Raw genomic sequence first — 21962 nt, 5'->3', positions numbered from 1 at the left:
CCTGCAGTTTTGTTGCGAGCTTGTGGATCTTGATTTTAGTGTCCGAAAATCGCTCATATTGGGTTAGTATCGAGCCACGTAGCTTAGCCTTCACCGTGGTCCGGACTCCATGGTCCGTGGATAACAGGAGGAACATCATGTGCGCTACTTGAAAGCTGGCTTGCAGTGCCTGGATCCGAGCATCACCTCAATCCTGACAGGTCTGAAGCTTCAAGGTCCGAGATATTTTCGTACGCGAATCAAAATCCTGGGCCTATCGTATGCTCGCTCGAAGAAGCTGTTGAGTCTCGAAAATCTCTTGCTGTGCTTGTGCTTTCCAGGGCATGCAGCACTTTCCATGAGCCTGCAATGGAAATTTGCTATGGGCTGAGTTGAACGGTGGAGTAAGGCTCGGAACCTTCCAGCAGCGGTACTGGATGAACTGGGAGTTCTATAAGCCTGGTATGTTGATGCAACGTATCTCCTTGTTTTGGCCAGGCTTCCGCCTGACTTCCGTAACTGGGAACACAATGCAAGGCAGATGCAAGGTACTCCTAGGAATAGGGAATGACAAGATTAAGTCTGTAGGAGATATCATGAAATAGTGACTGGTTATGGAGCTCATGGCGAGTCCCTTGGGCCTAAATATGGCTGGAGCGCGCTTAGGTTATAAGGTTTAAGTCGACAGGTACCCCTCACAATGGTTTCCGCGTGAGAGAGGTGCACCGCCGCCGACCGGTGAAGCCTGCATGAAGAAACGACGTTGAGTTGTTCGGGATCTGAGTTTGAGATTTGACTCATAGAGCGTGTGATTTAGGTCTATGTTAGCGCTGACTGGTCGACCACGTAATACTGCAACGTAGGCCGCCAAATACATGTCATCAATGATCATCACACGTTCTCCAAACACAACGTTCTCCTTCGGTTTCACTCACAGTAAGTCTACGGATAAAGTGTCTTGTCGTACGATTCAGTGACCATTCGTCGTTTATCGGGGGAGACTGTGACGAGCTGCAACTGTGGTTACAGCGTCGTCATGACCTTCAAACGTCGGACGAGGGGTGGTCACTAGATTGATGCGGCCACAATGAGTCATCCGCAGTTTGTGCTAGATTTCGAATCTTGATGGAGTTCTTTGTTGAGTACGGTCCAAGTGAACTTGCTCTAGGGAAGGTAGGCGTCTTGCTTCTAGCTGCGGTAGTGTATGTGTTCGTCCTTCACAACATCAAACTGATTCGTGTCCCATTTAGACGCTCAGGAGGCTGTTCGCATGATGACGGTCCTGTTATCATACACGTCTTCCTCGACAAAATGACTTTCTCTAGATGACATCCTTTCCTGATTCACCGCCCCGCCTGGATTTGACATGATGCAGTCATTATGTATTGGCAACGGCCTAACACCAGTGCCGCAAGTGCTACTATTACTCCAGCACAGTATCACCATTTGATATAGTCCCCCTGGTCCGTGACTACTCGCAGGTTTCTCCGCGATATCTATGCCATGGAAACAGCTTTATAAATTACAGAGGTAGTATCATGCCATGGATCCTTATTGTGTATTATTACTCGTGAACAGCGCACCGAGCTTGATGGGGTTCTTTCTCGACAAACTGGGAAGACCCTTGGCAGCCTTTGGATCATGTCTGAAGGAATCTTAAGTGTTCTGAGGCGCCCTCCCAGCTGGGCCTAGATTTTGTAGGACCTGACATGACGAAGTCCCTGATATACAGGCGGGTGTTGTATTGGCACGATGTGAAGCTCTCTACTGATAAATTCCTGGTGTATTGATCCTTCGTTATCAGCACCTCACGATGGGCTGTAGCCTGTAGAAGACGAGGACGGTGAGAATTTACTCGCTACGCCTTCTGACTACGACGCAAAATCTATTCTTTCAACCGGGGAGGTTGTGTACTCTATAGGATTACTATCCAGACAAACCGGACATCCTCGTCCATGTCCACTTTTTCGACTTCGCGATTGCTGCTGTGTCAAACAGCAGTGCAACGACTGCCATCACATTCTACTTCATCCAACAAGCTCTGTGCCTCTCACAGCCGAACCCATGCGAATTTTCCTTATGGCACGCCCGATACTGTGGGGAATAAGCACCAAGTGGGAGGAGGTACTTACCATCCTTCGCGCTGCCATACTAGTAAAAATCGGATCGACTTAAGAAACGTAACAGCGAGCACAATGACGCTCTGACGTTACGTTTTTGCACATCTTCGAAGTTCTACTTGTCCTTCTTCACGTTCTCCTCACCTGTCAATTGCATTTCCAGTCCTTTCTTCCTGTGGTGTTCCCAGTTTACGGTCACAGTGCCCAGGGTCACCAAAATTGCATATTTACGGAACGCCGACCTGCCAGCCAACTCAAGTCAGCCGACAGTGAAACTTATGAGGACTTGAAAAAAAAAAACCATGCACTCTGCCCCGGGCTAATTCTCCTGCAGTACCAAAGTGGCGAAATGAGCAACTTCTATCCGCTGTATTAAGACGATTCCCAGGCTTTCCCAGGGCGCTGGCGCTTCCCCATCAATATCCATTCAAGCGGGGAACTTCAATGTAAAATTTTCATCAGCAGGCTATAATTGCACGTACGATTTACCAACATCCTGGAATCTATGACGAGTCTTTGACCAACTTCAATCCAGGTACATTGGTCCGCTGAGCAGCCTGGTTACCCTACACCTCCCGACGGGATGGCCACATATAAGATGCCCCTCCCCAGCCAACATGATGTCGTGTAGTCCAACCCTTGCGATCAAGATGTGGGCCCTCACATTGCTGCTACTTGCGGGCGTCGCCCGAGCAGCTATTCCTCATGCCATGCAGTCTCTCCAAAAATTTCCAGTGCCGGAACGTTCTATCACTTCGCCGAATGGCACAGCACTCCCAAACATTACCACCGTCTATTACTTCGACCAGCTCATCGACCACAATAATCCAGGCCTTGGAACCTTCCAGCAGCGATACTGGATGAACTGGGAGTTTTATGAGCCTGGTATGTCGTGGGGATCGAGATGCGCTTCAAGTGATATTGACGTGTGAAATCAAGGCGGTCCCATTATATTGATGACGCCTGGAGAAGATAACGCAGATGGTTGGTTTTACTATAATCGATTTCTTGCCTTTCTCTCAAAGTACTTGATTTCAGGCTACGGAGTATACGTTACCAATTACAGCATCAATGGTCTCATTGCTCAGCAACAAAATGGCGCAGCCATCCTCATCGAACACCGTTTCTTTGGTGATTCCAATCCATACGACAACCTCACGTCACAATCTCTCTCGCTCCTCACCATCCAGCAGGCCATTGATGATCTCGTGTATTTTGCGACCACAGCCGACCTTCCCATGTCTGGGGGTGATGCTGTGAAACCAGGTCAGGCGCCATGGATATTGATTGGAGGAAGCTACTCGGGAGCCCTTACCAGTTATACGATGGTCAAGTGAGTGCCACATACAGATCCCGTTTTTTCAGCATAGTGATCGACTCAAAGCAAACCGGGAGTTTTCTGGGCCGGATATTTATCTTCGGCTACCGTGGAAACGATCACGTATGTCACTTTATTGCAACCATTGCTGACTTCTATTGATGTGATGAATTGCTTCTCCCTTCCTTCATAATCACCTCTGACATGGATGAATATGCAAAAAAATGTGGTCGCTTATTGAATTCCGGCCTCCTCTTAACCGAGATTAGTGACTATTATGATTATTTCACCCCTATTCGCGAGTACATGCCGCAGAACTGTTCTTCTGATATACAGGCAGTGATCGCCTACCTGGATAGCATGTACGTGGCTAACGACACAGCCGGAATCCAGATGCTCCAGGAGGCATTTGGCCTTGGCAGTCTCGATCATGTAGGCGATTTCGCCGCCGCACGTGAGTCGTCCTTGTGCTTCGTTCAGTTTTAAATGCTTGCGCAGAACGTACATCTGCACACCCTTTGATTCGTGCAACATCTTTCAGTTTGTTTTGCCATCAGCTGATTATCCTCATGTCACGTCACCCCTCTGGGCACGAATTCGTACATTTGTCCTTGGACGATGTTCCGTTTCTCAATTTGGCTTACTCTCTTTTATCGTAACTGACTCTGCTCGGACCAATAGTGGAATACAACCTATGGGATTGGCAATCTATGCAACCTGATGATGGCCCAGGATCAATGTTCTATCAGTTCTGTGATGCGCTCGAAGTCAAGGACGGTGTCAATGCCGGGCCTGACGGGTGGGGACTTGAGAATGCTATTAACTCTTGGGGCAACTTTTGGAACACTACATACTACGAATATAGTACGTGGTCCGTTTGAATTTTGATTCACATGGCTAATCTGGATGGTGAAGCCTGTCAGGATCAAGATGCTGAGTACGTGTTCTTGGGACGTGATGTCGTTCGCACTTCCTGACGGTGAAGCTAGGGACTGCATTGGGTCGTTTGATCCGACTATCAGCTACTGGACTAATGTTACCGTGGATAATCCAGGCAGGTCGTGGTTTTGGATGGTGTATGCATTCTCATTCGCACCAATATCTAATCTGACAATCTTGCTAGATGCAACCAAATCGGTTTCTACCAGGTTGGTCCCCCTGAAGGCCAACCTGCGATCGTGAGCCGTATCCTCCAGCCCAGTTTTGTAGAGGTACGTAGATTTGATCTAACAAATGAATATTCATCAACATAATCATCAGCGCCAATGTGTTAACATGTTCCCTCAAGCCTTCACGTCTCCGCCTGATACGCCCACGGCAGAGACAAACGCAATGTACGCTGGTTGGAACGTGAATGTCCCGCGTCTCTTCTTCGCCAACGGCTGGCGCGATCCTTGGCGCGGGGGAACTGTGTCTGCTGATGGGCTGAATAAGCCTAACACTACTAGCATGCCGATCTATATGAGCGATGGATTCCACACCTCGGACATGATGACGGATAATGGCATTGCAGATCCGACTATCGCGGTCGTGCAGAATGCAGGATTAATGTACATGAAGGAGTGGCTTGCTGAGTGGAAGCCTTCTACGTAGTAAAGGTCGAGTTGTCGAGACTTGTGCACAGGCAAGTTATCTATCCATAATTCATCATTCTATACGTCTCAGGGGCAATGGATGGTTCGTGGTTCCTTCTTCCACTCAGGAACCAGCATCCGTGGTATTCGAAAGCCTTGATTTATATTTTTCGGTGATACACCTGTAGCTACAGCGTCTGTATGAGTTGCCTGAGTTATAGGCTGATATTTTTCTGATAGGTCCTTCATTGAGAATTATAATTACAGTGCCAGAGGCGCTCGACCCAGAGGAAATGCCGAAAGTCGTGAGTTTGCGACCGTGATCTTGACATTTTGACTGGCCGAGTTTTTAGCGATGTGACGTGCGCAATGAAAGGCGCGTTGCAACTTCGACTGAAGATGCACAACACTCCGGGCCGGTCAAAACCGGTCCTTAGGACCAAGTTACCAAGTGAGTTTTGTTGACACCCGGGTGCAGTTACTTTTACTATACCGTTTGACGTTTACCCTTCTTGAGCTTGATCGCTGAACTTCGCGAGTGCACTGATTGGCGAAAAGGACTCAGGAGTCTAATATTATTATACTTTAGCATCATAGGGCCAGTCTGAAGCTTCGGCAGCTGGGTTCGAGCGGAGTTGCAATATTAGTGCTTCCCGCCCTTCCGTCCGCCGCCTGCTTCTCAGGCTGTACCCTTGAGCCACGCTGCCTATCTGACCAACTTGTGAGTTACATTTATTTATTTATTCTGCTGTTTTGTTGCACTAATGACATTCAGCGGAAAGCCCGCCACACTGTCCTGATTTCCAACACCTCCTGTTCTCGTGCCTGCTACCTCTCCCCTGCCGCACCTGCCGCCCTCTTACTTCCACTGAGTGTTCTCCTTCACTAATTGAATCATCGAGCGCCTTTTCTCGTGTACTCTCGTACCGTCTTACATGAACCCCCCCCCCCCCCCACTGCACCTCGTGCTTGGTACCACCCTTGTGCATGTTCTGCACCCTTGTATGCTTATGTCTCGACTGACTCCGGGTCTGTGTGACGTCTTTCAGGAGTTTCCGGCCAGCGACCATCTAGTACTCTAAATCCACCAACAACAACTGGGTCGTGCCCACCATGTGACCAGCCAACGGAAGTTGGCACCCTCTTTGACGTCTTATGAACACACCACGAGCTTGCACGGATGTCGCTTCTCGACCTTAAGTACTTGATTCATCATCGTACACACTTACTCAAGGATGATATCTGCCTGCCGCAACCTCGTATAGTGCCTGTGAACATCGTTCCCGACTTGCTACCGCCAACAATCGTAACCTTTCTCGTTCAGTCATTCGCCATATCATCCCAAGTAGTGCATTATCTATGGGCTGTAACATTTTGCCTGGTGTTGCTTAATTGGGCAGATTACGAGGTGCCGTTTGCCTTCTTCTATGACCCAACGAATGAGATGTAAACACACGTCGATGTGTTTTGTGCGGGTGTGGTATTGATGACCCTTTGCTAGCACGATTGCGGGTTCTGATACAAGGGCAGTAGGTTTCAATGGAGACAAAGTTCGCCAATGAATGAACACAACCATGGTGCTTCCTTTGCTGCGTGTGTACTTAACATATTTGCTCTTTGTTGTGGGCAACGAGTCGATCTTCTGTTGCTTTGACGATGACGAAACAGCTCCTCCATCAATTACAAGTTCCCCCCATGATGACCCTTGCTTGTCGTCGTCGTAAAATAATACGTTTCATCCGGCACTGAATAGAAATCAAATACAATGTCTACTAGAAGCTACAAGGATGATCTACGGACAAATTGAATGATATAAAAGGACCGTGAAGAACAAATCAAATGATAGAAATGATGAGGAATGATGAGGGTAGTGATAGGCTCATTGTGACTTCTTGGACTTCTTGATTTGTGGGCCTCGTGCGGCCCACTGCAGACAAAAGTTCTTCCTGAGCCCTTCTGATTTATGCGGTCTAAAGCTTGTGAGAAGGTGGCGAAAGAGCTGGCGGGTAAGGAAAGGTGGCACAAAGGTAGAGAAAGAGCCAGCGGCCAATGAGAGAGAGACAGCGGGTAACGAGAGATATGGCGGGCGATGACAGAACTGGCGGGATTCCATAATCAGCGGATGATGTAAGACGGCGGCAGACCTCCAATCGGCTGACGCGCGCTGGCCGGAAAAACTTCCGAAAACAAACCTGCACACTGAGACGGTCTGCGTCAAGTCTGTACAGACTCTGACAAACTCCCTAATTCCCTCCGGACTTTCTGAACTTCAGTAACATCTCCCAGTGGGCCGGCGACTGCCAAAAGGGGCTTCCTTCTACTTCTACTTGTGGACGAAGTTGTGGTACTGCTACCTCAAGCTGGTCTTCTCCAAAGCAGCTCACCTAGGAGCCATGCTGGTCATCGTGTGGCGTGTAGTTCTTCTCCCACCTGACGCATGTGCTGCAAGAATCAGATGACCGGTTCTCGCAGGATATTCTTGTGGTCCAGCCGACCTTCTGCCATAGCATTCAAGCGGTGATCGCTAAGTGGTGCTAGCTTCTAAATCTTTGCTGAAGTCCGGCCACCATCAGTATCAAGCATGTAAACATAGTACTTGATCAGAATTTAAACTACGTATTCGTCCCAGCCGTGCGAGTTTAAGGCCGTCGAGCAATCTGCAGCTACGTCCAATTATAATCCTGAGAACTCACCACATGTTGTTACTGAGTCTTGCGAAGCGAAGCAAGTCACTGTAGCACATGTTTCAGAATTCAAATCAGAAGTGTGGTGCCCCGCCGTGGTTATAAAAGGTCTTTCCTCGACCATCATCATGTCGTCGAGTGCCATCCCTGTCATCAAGGTTCGACATGATGTGGGCCCTTGCGTCGCTCCTGCTTGCAGGTCTTGCACGAGCAGCTATCCCGAACGCCATGCTTCGAGGCATGCCTTCTCTCCCAAAGTTCCCAGTGCCGGATCGTTCTATCATTTCGCCGAATGGCACAGCACTCCCACCCATTACAACCGTCTATTACTTTGATCAGCTCATCGACCACAGTAATCCGGACCTCGGGACATTCCAGCAGCGATACTGGATGGACTGGGAGTTTTATGAGCCTGGTATGTTTGAGGTACAGCTTCGAATAACGTTAACCTGATGCATTGAAGGTGGCCCCATCATCTTGATGACGCCTGGAGAAACTGACGCGGATGGTCAGTTTACCATCCTTGATTTGCAACTTTCTCTCAAGCACTTGATTTTTAGGCTACGAGGGCTACCTTACCAATGAAACCATCAATGGTCTCATCGCTCAACAACAAAATGGTGCAACCATCATCATCGAACACCGTTTCTTTGGTTATTCCAATCCATACGACAACCTCACGTCACAATCTCTAGCACTCCTCACCATTCAGCAAGCTATTGATGATCTCGAGTATTTCGCCAACACCGCCGACCTCCCCATGCCCGGGGGTGATGCTGTGAAACCAGGTCAGGCGCCATGGGTACTGATCGGAGGAAGCTACTCGGGGGCCCTCACAGGTTGGACGATGGTCAAGTGAGTAACTTACCAGAAATGAATGTCTATTTCAGTTCATGATTCGCGTAAAGTAAACCGGGACTTTTCTGGGCCGCATATGCATCTTCTGCGGTCGTAGAGGCAATTACGTATGTCACTTTATTGAAATCACCGTTCATGTCCCATTGATGCGATTGTTTCTTCCACTGTTATAATCATTTGAATAAAACTGCATTGCAATGTGGTCATTCATTGAAATGCGGCTTCATTCGACCATAACAGTAACTATTATGGGTATTTCACCCCTATTCGCGAGTACATGCCACAGAACTGTTCCTCTGATGTAGAGGCAGTGATTGCCTACCTGGATGGGATGTACACGGCTAATAACACTACTGGAATCCAGACCCTCAAGGAAGCATTTGGCCTCGGAGATGTTGTACACGTAGACGATTTCGCCAGTGCACGTGAGTCGTCGTTGTCCTTTATTCAGTTTTATGTATTTGCGTAGAACGGGCAGCACGGTCCGAAGGCCTTCTAATCCACGCGCAACATCTATAGTTTATATTGCCTTCACAGCGCGTGGAGTTCTTTTCCATATGCTTACCTCGAACTTTGCTTCTGCGATATTCTTTTTCTTAAACTGTTCTACTGCCTTCTTGATTTGACTGACCATGCTTGGACCAACAGTTCAATACAACCTGTTTGATTGGCAATCTCTGCAGCCTGATGTCGGCCCAGGGGCGATGTTCTTCGAGTTCTGTGATGCACTTGAAGTCAAGGATGGCGTTAGCGCCGGACCTCAGGGATGGGGACTGGATAATGCTATCTACTCTTGGGGTAACTTCTGGAATACTACATACTACGACTATGGTAGGTGATCACCTTGATTTCTGATTGATGTGGCTAAAGTCGGATAAAGTCTGTGGAGACGAGGATGCTGAGTACGTATCCTTGGGATGTACTCGTCCGGATTGGCTGACGGTGAAATTAGAACCTGTCTTGGGACGTATAACACGAGCCAGTCCTACTGGACTAATGTTACCGTGAATGATGCAGAAAGGTCATGGTTTTGGATGGTGTATGTATTCTCATTAGTTCGAATATCCACTCTGATAATTATTCCAGGTGCAATCAAGTCGGATGGTACCAGGTTGGCCCTCCTGAAGGCCAGCCCGCAATTGTGAGCCGCATCCTCCAACCCATTTACGAAGAGGTACGTATATTGGATACGAAACATGAGCATTTTTCAACATAATCTTCAGCGCCAATGCGTGAACATGTTTCCTCAAGCCTTTGCCTATCCACCTCAACCGACTGTCACAGAGACCGACATGATGTATGATGGTTGGAACTTGGCTGTTCCACGTCTCTTCTTTGCCAACGGCCTGCGCGATCCATGGCGCGAAGCGACTGTCTCTGCTGATGGGCTGAATAAACCTAACACCACCAGCATGCCAATCTATGAGGGCGATGGATTCCACTGCTCAGACCTGATCACGGAGAATGGCGTTGTAGACTCGACCATCGCGGTCGTGCAGGAAGCAGGATTGATGTATATGAAGGAGTGGCTTGCTGAGTGGACGCCGTCCGCGTGATAATAGAAATCATTGGGACTTGTGAATAGGCAAGTTGTTTATATTAGTAACTTTATTGTGTCTCAAGACGAATCCCGCTGGTTCCTTCTGACCACTCAGGAACCCGCACCGTATGTGCAGCGTTAACCTTGAGCTCGATATTTCAAGCAGTATTCATCGTCTTTTATAGAAATTCATTTGAGCAAAAACCACATGATCAAGGCCACTACGTTTAGGGAGAAGTAGTCTCCCGTAGGCAGACCCAATAGAAGGAAGACATTCTTTCTGTATGTGGAGAAGCGTCGATGACACAGGCCTCCGAAGGCCCAGGGTACAGCTATTCCGTTTTGTCTGCACTATATGTGATTCAAAAGCAAAGACACTCCTCGTACTCTGTTCCCTCGACGGCCCGGCACCGACTACCTCAGGTACGTATCAATTCGTGTTCATTCATACGGTGGATATCAGTGTGCAGCATTCCCGATCGTAAGCCTCCACATTAATTATAGAAGGATAGGGGAATGAAGTTGTGTTGGGCAAGGTTGTGGTAGGACACATGAAGGGTGTGCGATCAGTTCGTCGTAGAGTGAATGTCGTGACTGATGGCATTCCTCGTGATCAGAAAGAGGCTCAATTCCACAGCATATGTTGTAAGCTGCGAAGCGAATACAAGGATAAAAATCGAACAGCTCAAACTTCCAGTGCACTCTTGGCCTATACGCCCATTGTGTCTTGGTGTCAACAAGTCAGGACTTGTTAACTGAAACGTATCGCCGTTACTAAGTGATGATTTGAGAATTTGCTGTATGAAAGCTGAAACGGAGCTGCATCCAGTAGTTGATTATGTCTTCACCGGCACATGAGACATCGATGGTAATGTCCCACCAGTGACAAATTTGGAAAGACACCAAATGGGTTGAGGGCGCCATACATCTGCCAGAGGGAGGGTGGATTATGACTTGTTCAAGGGACGGCTCGCTATGGGTATGGAACTTGAAGATTGGGAAACAGGTAGGAGACGACTGGCGGGACAGAGAAAGTGAAGTGCACGTATGCGCTAAAGCGTTATCTCCGGATGGGAAGAAAGTGGTTAGCGCGAGTGATGATGGTTATGCCAGAACATTCGGAGTCCTAGACTTTGGTCCTAGAGTGTCAATAAAGTCAAGATCACATTCACAAACTCAAGTTGGAGTAACTTTCGGCATTTCTGGGTCGAGCGCCTCCGGCACTGTAATTATAATTCTCAATGAAGGACCTATCCGAAAAATATTAGCCCAGAACTCGGGCAACTGGATGCTGGTTTCTGAGTGGCAGAAGAAACCGCGAACCGCCCATTGCACCCTGAGACGTATAGAATGATAACTTGCCTGTGCGCAAGTCTCAACAACTCGATCTATTACTACGTAGAAGGCTTCCACTCAGCAAGCCACTTCTTCATGTACATTAATCCTGCTTTTTGCACGACCGCAATAGTCGGATCTGCAATGCCATTATCCATGATCATGTCCGAGGTATGGAATCCATCGCTCATATAGATCGGCATGCTAGTAGTGTTAGGCTTATTCAGCCCATCAGCAGACACGGTTCCCCCGCGCCAAGGATCGCGCAAGCCGTTGGCGAAGAAGAGACGCGGGACATCCACATTCCAACCAGCGTACATTGCGTTTGTCTTTGCCGTGGGTGTATCAGGCGGAGAGGCGAAGACTTGGGGGAACATGTTGACACATTGACGCTGATGGTTATGTTGATGAATATTCATTTGCTAGATCAAATCTACGTACCTCTGAAAAACTGGGCTGGAGGATGCGGCTCACAATCGCAGGTTGGCCTTCAGGGGGGCCAACCTGGTAGAAACCGATTTGGTTGCACCTAGCAAGATTGTCAGATTGGACATTGATGCAAATGAGAATGCGTACACCATCCAAAACCACGATCTGGCTGCGTTATCCACGGTAACATCAGTCCAGTAGGGATCAGTCGGAACAAATGTCCCAAGACAGGTTCTAGCTTCACCGTCAGGAAGTGCGAACAACATCACGTCCCAATAACACGTACTCAACATCTTTATCCTGACAGGCTTTGCCATCCAGATTAGTCATGTCAAATCAAAATGGAACGGACCACCATACTATGTTTGTAGTACGTAGTGTTCCAAAAGTTGCCCCAAGAGTTAATAGCATTCTCGAGTCCCCATCCGTCGGGTCCGGCATTGACACCGTCCTTGACCTCGAGTGCATCACAGAACCGATAGAACATTGATCCTGGGCCGTCATCAGGTTGCACATCTTGCCAATCCCCTAGGTTGGATTGAACTATTGGTCCGGGCAGAGTCAGTTTGACATAAGAAAATAGGCAAAATTGAGAAAAAAAACATCGATCAAGGACAAATGAATTCGTACCCAAACGGGTGGCGCGACATGAATGAAGAAGATAATCAGCTAAAGGCAAAACAAACTGAAAGACCTTGCGCGAATCAGAGAGTGTGCAGATGTCCGTTCTGCGCAAGTATTTAGGACTGAACGAAGAACAAGGACGACTCACGTGCGGTGGCAAAATCGCCTGCATGATTGAGACCGCCGAGGCCAAATGCCTCCTGGAGCGTCTGGATTCCAGCTGTGTCGTTAGCCATGTACATCCTATCCAAGTAGGCGATCACTGCCTGCACGTCAGAAGAACAGTTCTGTGGCATGTACTCGCGAACAGGAGTGAAATACTCATAATAGTCACTGATGTTGGTCCAGAAGAGGCCGGAATTCAATAAATGACCACATTTTTTGCATATTCAGAGGTGATTATAAAGGAAAAGAGAAGCAATTCATCACATCAATAGAAGTCAGCAATGATTGCAATAAAGTGACATACGTGATCGTTTCCACAGCAGCAGAAGATACATATCCAGCCCAGAAAATTCCCGGTTTGCTTTGAGTCGATCATCATGCTGAAAAACGGTATCTGTTTGTGGCACTCACTTGACCATCGTATAACTGGAAAGGGCTCCCGAGTAACTTGCTCCGATCAATATCCATGGCGCCTGACCTGGTTTCACAGCATCACCCCCGGGCATAGGAAGGTCGGCTGTGGTCGCAAAATACACGAGATCATCAATGGCCTGCTGGATGGTGAGGAGCGCGAGAGATTGTGACGTGAGGTTGTCGTATGGATTGGAATCACCAAAGAAACGGTGTTCGATTAGGATGGCTGCACCGTTTTGTTGCTGAGCAATGCGACCATTGATGCTGTAATTGGTAATGAGGACTTCGAGGCCTAAAATGAAGTACTTTGAGAGAAAGGTAAGAAATCGATTATAGTAAAGCCAACCATCTGCGTTCAATTCTCCAGGCGTCATCAATATAATGGGACCACCTTGAATGCGCACGTCAACATCACTTGAAGCGCATCTCGGTCCTCGCGACATACCGGGCTTATAAAACTCCCGGTTCATCCAGTATCGCTGCTGGAAGGTTCCAAGGCCTGGATTATTGTGGTCGATGAGCTGGTCAAAGTAATAGACGGTCGTAATATTTGGGACTCCTGGGAGTGCTGTGACACTCGGCGAAGTGATAGAACGTTGCGGCACTGGAATTTTTGGGAGAGACTGCATACCACGAAGCATTGTATTGGGAATGGCTGCTCGGGCGACAACCGCAAGTAGCAGCAACGTGAGGGCCCACATCTTGATCGCAAGGGTTGGACTACACGACATAATCCTGGCGGGGGAGGGGCGTTTTATATGCAGCCATCCCGTCGCGTCGGGATGTATTGGGTAACCAGGCCGTTCAGCGGCCCAATGTGCTTGGGCTGACTCTTGGTCAAAGAAGGACAAAGACTCGTCACAGATTCACGGATGATGATGAGTTATGAGAAACTACATAAATCGTACCTGCAATTAGCCTGCTGGTGAAATTTTTGCATAAAAGTTCATCGTTTGGATGAATATTGATGGAAAAATGCCAGCGTGCCCTGGGAATCATCTTACTACAGAATTTCGGACAATAGAAAAGTCATCGCAAAATGGACGGAGCACACAAAGCAAGTGTTGTATGCATTGCACTGCTAATCGATGATCATTGGCTGCCTCTTCGGAGGAGATGTAGTATAAGTCACCTTGCTTGCAAGGTCATATGGCATGCGACGAAATCTGACGGACTATGTGCCAATAATAAACAATAATAAACATCAATAAATCATCAGTCTCCCTGTTGAACGCCATCATTGTCATCATCCATCCTGTCGTCGATATTATGAAGCCAGGAGATATCAAACACGATTATTGTGTCTGCGTATATCCAGCTGTCATGGCAAAGTGCAGCTGTGGATGAGCACTAGCACTCAGTTATGCCCTGTGCAGATCCTGCAAAGCTTACGACTCACCACATTCCCCTGCTGCCAGATGCACCTGAGTGACACCTGTTCCCACACTTGTTAGTAACATATATGGTATAACATGTTTGTTACTAATGAGGGGGGGTAAACCTACGCTGCAGTACTTCAGCAATACCCGCAGCACTCAACAGTGACTTCAGGAATATCAAGAGGGCGGGTAAATTAGGAATATAATATAAACAGGCTATTGATTTGTCATCTCCCCCTGGTGGCAGGTACAACATTGCCGCTACGCCTTCTTATGGTTCCCATGCCTCTCTCTTTCACCCTCCACATCATCCTTGACGACATGCTTGCTATCTCGCTCATTCTTGGTCTGATTCTGGCCATTCTTTTTGTTTTTGGGCCCCTGATGGACGTCTGATAACTCTTTCGACATCCTTTGCGTTCTACGGATCTCTTTTCCTTCTCATTGGCCTGGATAATCTCTTGCCAGGAGGCTTCAAGGTATGTTGCCGTCCCTACACCTTCTGACACCTCTAATGCCCCTCTCCTTCACCCTCCACGTCATCCTCGACGACGTGCTTGCTATCCCGCTCATTCCTGGTCCAATTCTGGTCGTTCTTTTTGTTTTCAGGCCCCTGATGGACACCTAGTAGCTCTTTTGACATCCTTTGCCTTCTACAGCTCTCCTTTCCTTCTCATTGGCCTGGATAATCTCTTGCCAGGAGGCTACAAGGTATGTTGCCGTCCCTACACCTTCTGATGCCTCTGATGCCTCTCTCCTTCACCCTCCATTCAACGACATGCTCGCTATATCGCTTGATCTGCCTTCCTTCAATGCTCACTCTCTCGATGGACGTCTGATGTCATTGTTGAAATCCTCTGGTCTCACGCAGGTCCTTTGTCTGCGGCATCATTACTTTGTTGATTGGTCTTTGCTGCTGCTTGCTTTTACTGTTCATGTGACGTGTCCTTGCCCATGTTCCACACTGCCGCTATCATAGTCTTCCTAATGTGATGTGAATTGAATTTTTTTTAATCAAATGAGCTTGATTCATCCTATCCCATCAATGCGTCTAGAAGGCACCTAGTACTGTTACCATCTAGAAGGCACCTAGTCTGAGTCCAAGTCCAAGTCTGAGTCCAAGTTCAAGTCCGAGTCCAAGTCCGAGTCTGAGTCCGAGTCCGAGTCCGAGTCCGAGTCTGAGCCTGAGTCCGAGTCTGAGTCTGAGCCCAAGTCCAAGTTCGAGTCTGAGTTCGAGCTCAACTCATCATCAGTGTTGACAGTGGCTTTGCTCTTGGGTTGTGAAACTCGAGCCCTGGCTTTCCTTTGTACATAAACTTGTTCCCCACATGCATGCCGAGCCCAGTTATCCTTCATCCTCTTGACAAGCTCTTCGTCTGAGAAAGAGACCCACTTGCACAATTTAGACTTGAGAGCATCCAACAAAGCCTGAACCTGGGCTCTTCCACCAACCTTAGAGGAATTTTTCACCCCCCCGGTAAAGGCCATTTAGTTAGCTCAACACCATGACATTCTACTATAGCGCACTCATAGTTGGTGTAATTCATTTTGACTTCGCCTGTCGTGTTCTTCTCCATTAAGATAAATTCTTCAATGAATTATGTTAGTGATGGCACGAGGTGACACCACGAAGCACACACCTAGGTTATCTTGGATAAGCATACAGCATTCACTAATGAGTTTATTGAGCGGCTGTTGACAGTTAAGTGTTACATGTTCATCTTTGGGACAATCAGTAGGCTAAAACATGAAGGCAAAGATAACATACCAAGCTTGGTAATGATGAATGCTTCCAGCTTTCGGTCCAAGATGCTGTGGCTCAATGCCTAGGACATCCAGAACAAACTTTTGAGATTTCTCTGTAAAAAATACCTTCGGTTCTGCAAGATCCTCAATTCTGCCACATACTGCCACATAAAACCCCTCCAGACCAGTGCGTGCATGAAGAGCCATCCACTGAGAATAAATTTCAGTTATATTAGTGTGTCTTGGACAGTAAATCAATAAATGAGAGATGCCACAGATGGCGGAGACAAACAAATATACAAGAGAAGCCACAGAGGGCAACAAATGAATATACAAGAGAAGCCACAGAGGGCAAATGAATATACGAGAGATGCCACACTGGTGGCGAGAGAAGTGAAGGGATAATCAAAATAGCACAACATACCTCATGATCCATGAACGTGAATGCTGCATTCACATCATGTTTGATGGCCTTTGGGTTCACACGTGCAGTATGGTTCTTTGCTTGGTGATCCTCGAGAACACAAGCATTGTAAGCTTGCTTTTCAGCGAAGGTTAGCTTGCGATAATCTCGGACTAATGTGGCCTTATTTTCTGCAATGAAGGCCGTAAGTTTTGTGTGATCGCCTCTGCCTAAGCCTAAGGAAAGATTCATGAGCACCAGCATTACTTTGTAAATTAAATTGTTACACTAACCTTCATTTTCAGCCTTGAGTTGGGCTTTGACAAATGTGTTCCAGGAGTTAACACCTCTGGTCTTCTGCAGCATGCGACTGCGAAGAAACAGTTGGTTTCTGGTCCACTTGATTGATCTACAGGACAATTAATATATATCAGCAATAAGATATTAATGGTGCAGACTCACCAGCCATGTTTTTGTGCTATGTCAGTAGCCTCTGCTTTGTATGACTCCTTGGCAGTGTCAATGTCATCAGCGAGTGCTTCTCGATGGGCACACTGTTGAACCTTTTGGGTTACCATCAGTTGCGCACGCACTCAATGGATTTTAGGAGTCAGACAAGGAGCCATTGAAGTGGAATTAGCTTGAGGAGTGAATGGCAGCAACATTTTATACATTTCAAGTCCAGGGACAGACACATGAAGTTGAATGAGCAATGAGTGGTCCAAATAATAAACGTTGCCAGAACATACGTGAGAATGGAGCGAAGCGAAATAACTAAGTCTAGACTAAATTGAAGGTTAGTGAGGTTGAAACAGATTCCAAACGGGTGGAACTCACCAAGTTTACGGTCAGAACTTGCACTAGCCATAATTTGAAGCACGTTGTGATGGCATTCTTCTGGGATATCAAGCTTTGCAAGTATGGCCTTCCAACTGTTTGTTCGGTATCCCTCAACCTGCTGGATGCAGTGCCAGATCTCGTCCATAGTACTGTGGTGAAGGGAAAGGCCAACAAGTGCATTGTCAATTTCACCACAGATACGGTCATGACCCACATCACAAGTCGACCAAACAGGACCTGGATCAGATGCCATGAGGTAAATGTGGTTAGTCACTGATACTCCGTCCTTGTGGCCTTGCAACATGGTTTTCATTTTGACCGCATTTCCCGTCCCATCGCCGACCAGCTTTTTTTTTTCCTGTCAGAATCTGTTAGTGTCAGGGCATTTTTCAGGGTCAGAACACCCACATTGTGGTGTTTGTGTGATTCCTTCGCATCAGAAGAACTTGATTGAGCTGTTACTTTCTTTACAGCAGGGGACATGGGCTTCGCCAGTACGAAAGGTCGTGATGGTAGCATAAGGGGACTTGGACCACCTGAAAGAATGCAATCTTCTGTAATATGAGTAGCACGTTCCACAGCAGCACTTGGTGGCTGGGTTGCTAAGACAAAGGGCGTGATGATATCGTGAGGGAACCCACGCCGCCTGGTAGTATACGGGTATGATAACCAAAGTCATTAGGCTGTGTGACACGCATTGGGCGCCACGATGTGACTCTGCTTGCTTCAGCATTGATCATGGCCCTTGGACACAGGAAGTGCAAGTGGTCGAGAGAATGGCGTAGAAGTGAAATTTGGGCTGCCAAATGTAGGGAAAGTCGAGTCACTAGAATTGATGATGTTAGACCACAAAGATGTGAAGTCAAATGACTCAGATGTGAAAGACATGATACTGTCGTCAGGAGTCTGATGAGAATGGAGAATGTTGAGTGAGTCTGAGGGATTTGGAAATAAGAAACCATCTGGTTGTACATGTTCAGAGGAAGCAATAGAATTTTGGTCTAATGCTGCTATTCCTGCCACACAACTGTTAAAACAAACTTATCAAAGCTGCAAGTGAATCATATATACTTTGAAGCATTCTGTTAGGTAGTTTGACCTTATCCCAGCAGAACCAGCACTGACGGACAAGTGGCGCAAGCCAACTAAGCAAGATATCATGGATAATTGTCGCTGTGGCCACCTCAGCCTCAGTCTCGAGGGGACAAAAAGATGAAACAGCAGTAACGATGTGAGGGAATGAGCAAAAGTGTCCTGGTTTCTTCAAGAACTCGAATGCTACTGATAGTTTTATATTGAAGTGATCTTTCTTGAAAAACAGATTCAACAGTGGCTCGAATCATTTAAATGATAAACTTACAATTTCTCCTTGCAGATCAAGATAATCCAGATGGTTAGGGACAGGATCCAGCTCAACAGCCTAGTTCATAGCATCATCTTCAGGACCATTCACACTACCCTCGTCATCTCTGTCTCCAGTGGGTGCAATGACTGTGTGGTCTGTAGGAAGATGTTCACCTGTGTATCTGTCAAGTGCGTAAATTTGTTGGAGTCACTTGTGATGGTTGTTGTTGATACGGTGGCGCTTGGCATACAATGTCTTCAGCTCAGCTATGAGTGAAGAATCTGGGTCATCAGCGAGGAGTGAATCAATAGCTTCCAACATGGTCCTGTCCTCGTGCTCAACCCAACTCTGTAAGTGTTTGATCTTGACATTGAGCCATACAATCTCTTCATGCAATCGTACCAATTTGAAATACTTCGCGGCCATCTTGTGATTCACAGATACAGCCCATGGTTTTGTAAGGATATCATGGCATGAGTGTTTCAAAACTGAGAATTCACCAAGAGATGCATATCTGACAATTTTGGAATAGTCAAGTACAGGACGTGGTGGATCTTGTAAGGGTGCGAGTCTATTGTACTTCTCCAAAGCTGTTTGTATGGTAGCCGATCGTCGTGTGATGGCCTTTGAGATATACTTTCGCATCTTGTAGCCTGCGGTAGTTCATGAGTACATCACTTACCTCAATGTCCAGTAAGCGAATGAATTGACGTTCCTGAGAAAATCTAACTGCTTGCACATATTTTGGGTCATGCGGTAGTCACCGCTCCATAATGCTGTGACGACGCTCAAAGTCTTCAACAACATTCAGTTGCAGCTCATATTTGCATAGCGCAGATGTATGTTCAGATTCGAATGCTCTGGAATTGTTGCGAGCAGCGGCATTGAGCCCAGCAGTGTGAGTAAAATTTGCAGGAGTGTACGTCAGAAAGGTACAGAAGTGAGATGACCATACATTGCTCTAAAACATGCAATGAGAACTAAATAAATAAACAGGGTGCAAAGACAAACTCCGCATATTGAAGCTTCTCAAGCTGTTCAACGTAAGCCACTGTGATTGCATCTGAAGTAGGTTCTGTAGCAACCTTGCTGAGGTAATCATGATCCTCATTGCACCAACTTATGAAGTCCGCATCCATAAGATTATGGAGCTGCTTGAAGTCCTCGAGGACAGGTGTGTTGGTCTTGATGATCTGAAGAGCTTGAACATAGTTATTGTAAAGAAATTTGCCTAGAATTGTCAGAAACCATTGCTATCAGGCGCTCAAAACGAAGTACCTGTCCATGTCCCACTGATCGAAGTGGAGGTCAAGGAACTGCATCCAATGGAAGTATGATGCATGTCTGATCAAGACTGCAGCACTGTTTGAACTGGTGAAGATATGTTCACAAGTCTCGAGGTCTTCAAGTCCTAGGCCATTGAGATATAGAGGGTGATTTTGAAGCTGACAGCGGTGGTCGTGAGAAAAGCTGTGGAAGGCATTTACAACAACCTGTAGATTTAGGTCAGCTGCCTTGGCTCCAATAGAGCTTGTCGCAATTGTTTTGCGAGATGAGCATGCGATGTCGTGTCCGATAGCCTGATCCGCACCACAGACATCAAGCAGTCTATTGACTGTGGCGGGACCATATTTCGCACTGTTTGTGAATGATTAGCATAGTACAAATGAGAGTTAAAACACGTACAGTTCACCACTATGCTTCATCTCAGCTACACACTCAATAAGCCTGTGATGACATGCTAAAAGAAAAATCCCAGTCTAGTCAAACACAGTAATTGTATTGTCATCCACAGCTTTGGCTGCAGTCCAGTTCTCTGTGCAAGCACTCAATATTGCTGAGTCTACTGTGGAGGATTCACTAGTTCGACGTTGAATGTCATCCTTGAATTGGTCTACCTCGGCCTCGGAAATAGAATATTGGCTCTGAAATAGTCGCGTATCAGCTGATCCTGAGCCGTCCAATCGCTTTGCAGAGAAATTGCCATCCATCGCATGGAGCTGGGCTGGTGACAAGATTGACTCATTAGGTTGCTGTAAAATTGATGTAATCATATCTACATATTTGAGAATGGAGCATTACCTTGAATGTACAGGAAGGACAAGCACCATTGATCTGCCAGGTATTGGGATCTTTGCCCAAGATCCAGTCAACACAACTCCGAATTTCCTTCAAGATTTGCAGATAGATATCAAATGCATCAGAAATTGATCGTGAAGCTGTCGAAAATATGTAATCTGTATAGTAAGTGAGTACGACATCATAACATAACACCCTACAACTCTTACATTATGAAGCGTGCACAAAACCTTTGTAATCGCTTGGATACTAAATGAGGACTGGTGACGTCGTATTTGGTGATAGAGTTCGAGGCACTCAATGTGAATAGCAATAGTCGGCTGTAGTGGGGAGCACCCCAAAAGTCCCATGCAGAGGAGGGCTGCATTGGCTGGTTCATTAGGACACTGTTGAATGGTGATGGCACGTGTAAATCCTTTTAATGTATGATTGAGCGTAAGTAGGGGCCATGTATTGGGGGAATGAAACCTCACCGGAAATTCCAACGGCATCAACATGGAATATATTGCACATCATGGTATTGTCATCAATGGTTGGTGCTCCATGTCTCCACGCCAAGTAGCCATTGACAAGGATGGGCATCTGCTCCTTCCACACGGCATTGGCATGCTGGCGACATTGTGTTCAGGTCCGCACATCAATGCGCCTGCGTACACGAGGCTCCCTAGAATAAAACATTAGATACCATGTAGAGGGCGAAAAAAATACTTACCGTTCTTGAGAGCATGTTAGGAAAAATTCAGATAGAAGGGGGCCACCCACAGGCTCATCCTCAATGACCTCATCTCCAAAGTCCATGGTCTCCAAGGAATCATGCCCAGCCTCCAACTGGGCTTCAGCAAGCAGCTCCTGCATACATTGAGAATTGTCTGATGATAGTGAGTAAGAGACCATCGTGAGAATAAGTGTCATACCTCAAATCTGGTGCGGTTCTTGCTCCCTTCAAAGCCATGAGTCTCATATTTGGGAGAGTGATGATCTGGTAGTACAAAAGACCCATAGAACTATTGAGAAGAGTCATGGTGACCCTTGACGATGTTGACATCTGTTTTTTTCGGGGGGACCATAATGGTGGTAATGTGGGACCTAGGCAAGGACAACGTCATATGAAGAGTATAAGTAAGCAGTGG

At 47.0% G+C, this 21962-nt stretch overlaps 6 protein-coding genes across 6 annotated transcripts; 2 read left to right on the top strand and 4 right to left on the bottom strand.

Moving 5' to 3' along the window:
* Positions 1–2503: 2503 nt before the first annotated feature.
* On the top strand, positions 2504–5479 carry DFJ58DRAFT_918107 (peptidase S28). Its single transcript, XM_041395573.1, has 11 exons — positions 2504–2577; positions 2635–2984; positions 3039–3083; positions 3138–3432; positions 3484–3540; positions 3687–3871; positions 4099–4281; positions 4333–4354; positions 4407–4493; positions 4541–4628; positions 4678–5479. Exons 2-11 carry the CDS (start codon positions 2717–2719, stop codon positions 5008–5010), a joined length of 1563 nt encoding a protein of 520 aa, XP_041235959.1. The 5' UTR covers positions 2504–2577; positions 2635–2716; the 3' UTR covers positions 5011–5479.
* Positions 5480–7840: 2361 nt separating this feature from the next.
* DFJ58DRAFT_908731 (peptidase S28) lies at positions 7841–10089 on the top strand (the record flags this gene model as incomplete). Its single annotated transcript, XM_041395124.1, has 10 exons — positions 7841–8090; positions 8139–8183; positions 8236–8530; positions 8584–8640; positions 8774–8958; positions 9182–9364; positions 9414–9435; positions 9486–9572; positions 9620–9707; positions 9757–10089. 10 exons carry the CDS (start codon positions 7841–7843, stop codon positions 10087–10089), a joined length of 1545 nt encoding a protein of 514 aa, XP_041235958.1.
* Positions 10090–11467: 1378 nt separating this feature from the next.
* DFJ58DRAFT_710899 (peptidase S28) lies at positions 11468–13750 on the bottom strand (the record flags this gene model as incomplete). Its single annotated transcript, XM_041383830.1, has 10 exons — positions 13486–13750; positions 13387–13431; positions 13038–13332; positions 12931–12987; positions 12610–12794; positions 12198–12380; positions 12124–12145; positions 11985–12071; positions 11850–11937; positions 11468–11800 (listed from the first exon to the last, which is right to left on the bottom strand). Exons 1-10 carry the CDS (start codon positions 13739–13741, stop codon positions 11468–11470), a joined length of 1551 nt encoding a protein of 516 aa, XP_041235957.1. The 5' UTR covers positions 13742–13750.
* Positions 13751–15885: 2135 nt separating this feature from the next.
* Positions 15886–16934, bottom strand: DFJ58DRAFT_719457 (uncharacterized protein; the record flags this gene model as incomplete). Its single annotated transcript, XM_041384634.1, has 6 exons — positions 15886–16007; positions 16060–16140; positions 16167–16215; positions 16253–16406; positions 16531–16804; positions 16862–16934. The coding sequence occupies 6 exons, from the start codon at positions 16932–16934 to the stop codon at positions 15886–15888; spliced, it is 753 nt and encodes a 250-aa protein (XP_041235956.1).
* A 2026-nt stretch (positions 16935–18960) lies between these two features.
* Positions 18961–19398, bottom strand: DFJ58DRAFT_719456 (uncharacterized protein; the record flags this gene model as incomplete). Its single annotated transcript, XM_041384633.1, has 1 exon — positions 18961–19398. One exon carries the CDS (start codon positions 19396–19398, stop codon positions 18961–18963), a length of 438 nt encoding a protein of 145 aa, XP_041235955.1.
* Positions 19399–19513: 115 nt separating this feature from the next.
* Positions 19514–21414, bottom strand: DFJ58DRAFT_719455 (uncharacterized protein; the record flags this gene model as incomplete). Its single annotated transcript, XM_041384632.1, has 8 exons — positions 19514–19714; positions 19761–19946; positions 20025–20198; positions 20241–20361; positions 20440–20481; positions 20524–20590; positions 20615–20786; positions 21301–21414. 8 exons carry the CDS (start codon positions 21412–21414, stop codon positions 19514–19516), a joined length of 1077 nt encoding a protein of 358 aa, XP_041235954.1.
* Between the last annotated feature and the right edge of the window lie 548 nt (positions 21415–21962).

The sequence above is a fragment of the Suillus subalutaceus genome (genome assembly GCF_016647625.1).
Source record: "Suillus subalutaceus strain FC151 chromosome Unknown DFJ58scaffold_252, whole genome shotgun sequence".
NCBI lineage: Eukaryota > Fungi > Basidiomycota > Agaricomycetes > Boletales > Suillaceae > Suillus > Suillus subalutaceus.
This window is presented reverse-complemented; position numbering and strand designations above follow the sequence as displayed.

Bases quoted from the DNA above. Each gene is read 5' to 3' on its own strand.
- DFJ58DRAFT_918107 (XM_041395573.1), top strand. From the start codon at position 2,717: ATGATGTCGTGTAGTCCAACCCTTGCGATCAAGATGTGGGCCCTCACA. The intron at 2,985-3,038 runs GTATGTCGTGGG...TGTGAAATCAAG, and splicing joins CTGGGAGTTTTATGAGCCTG to GCGGTCCCATTATATTGATG. The intron at 3,084-3,137 runs GTTGGTTTTACT...ACTTGATTTCAG, and splicing joins TGGAGAAGATAACGCAGATG to GCTACGGAGTATACGTTACC.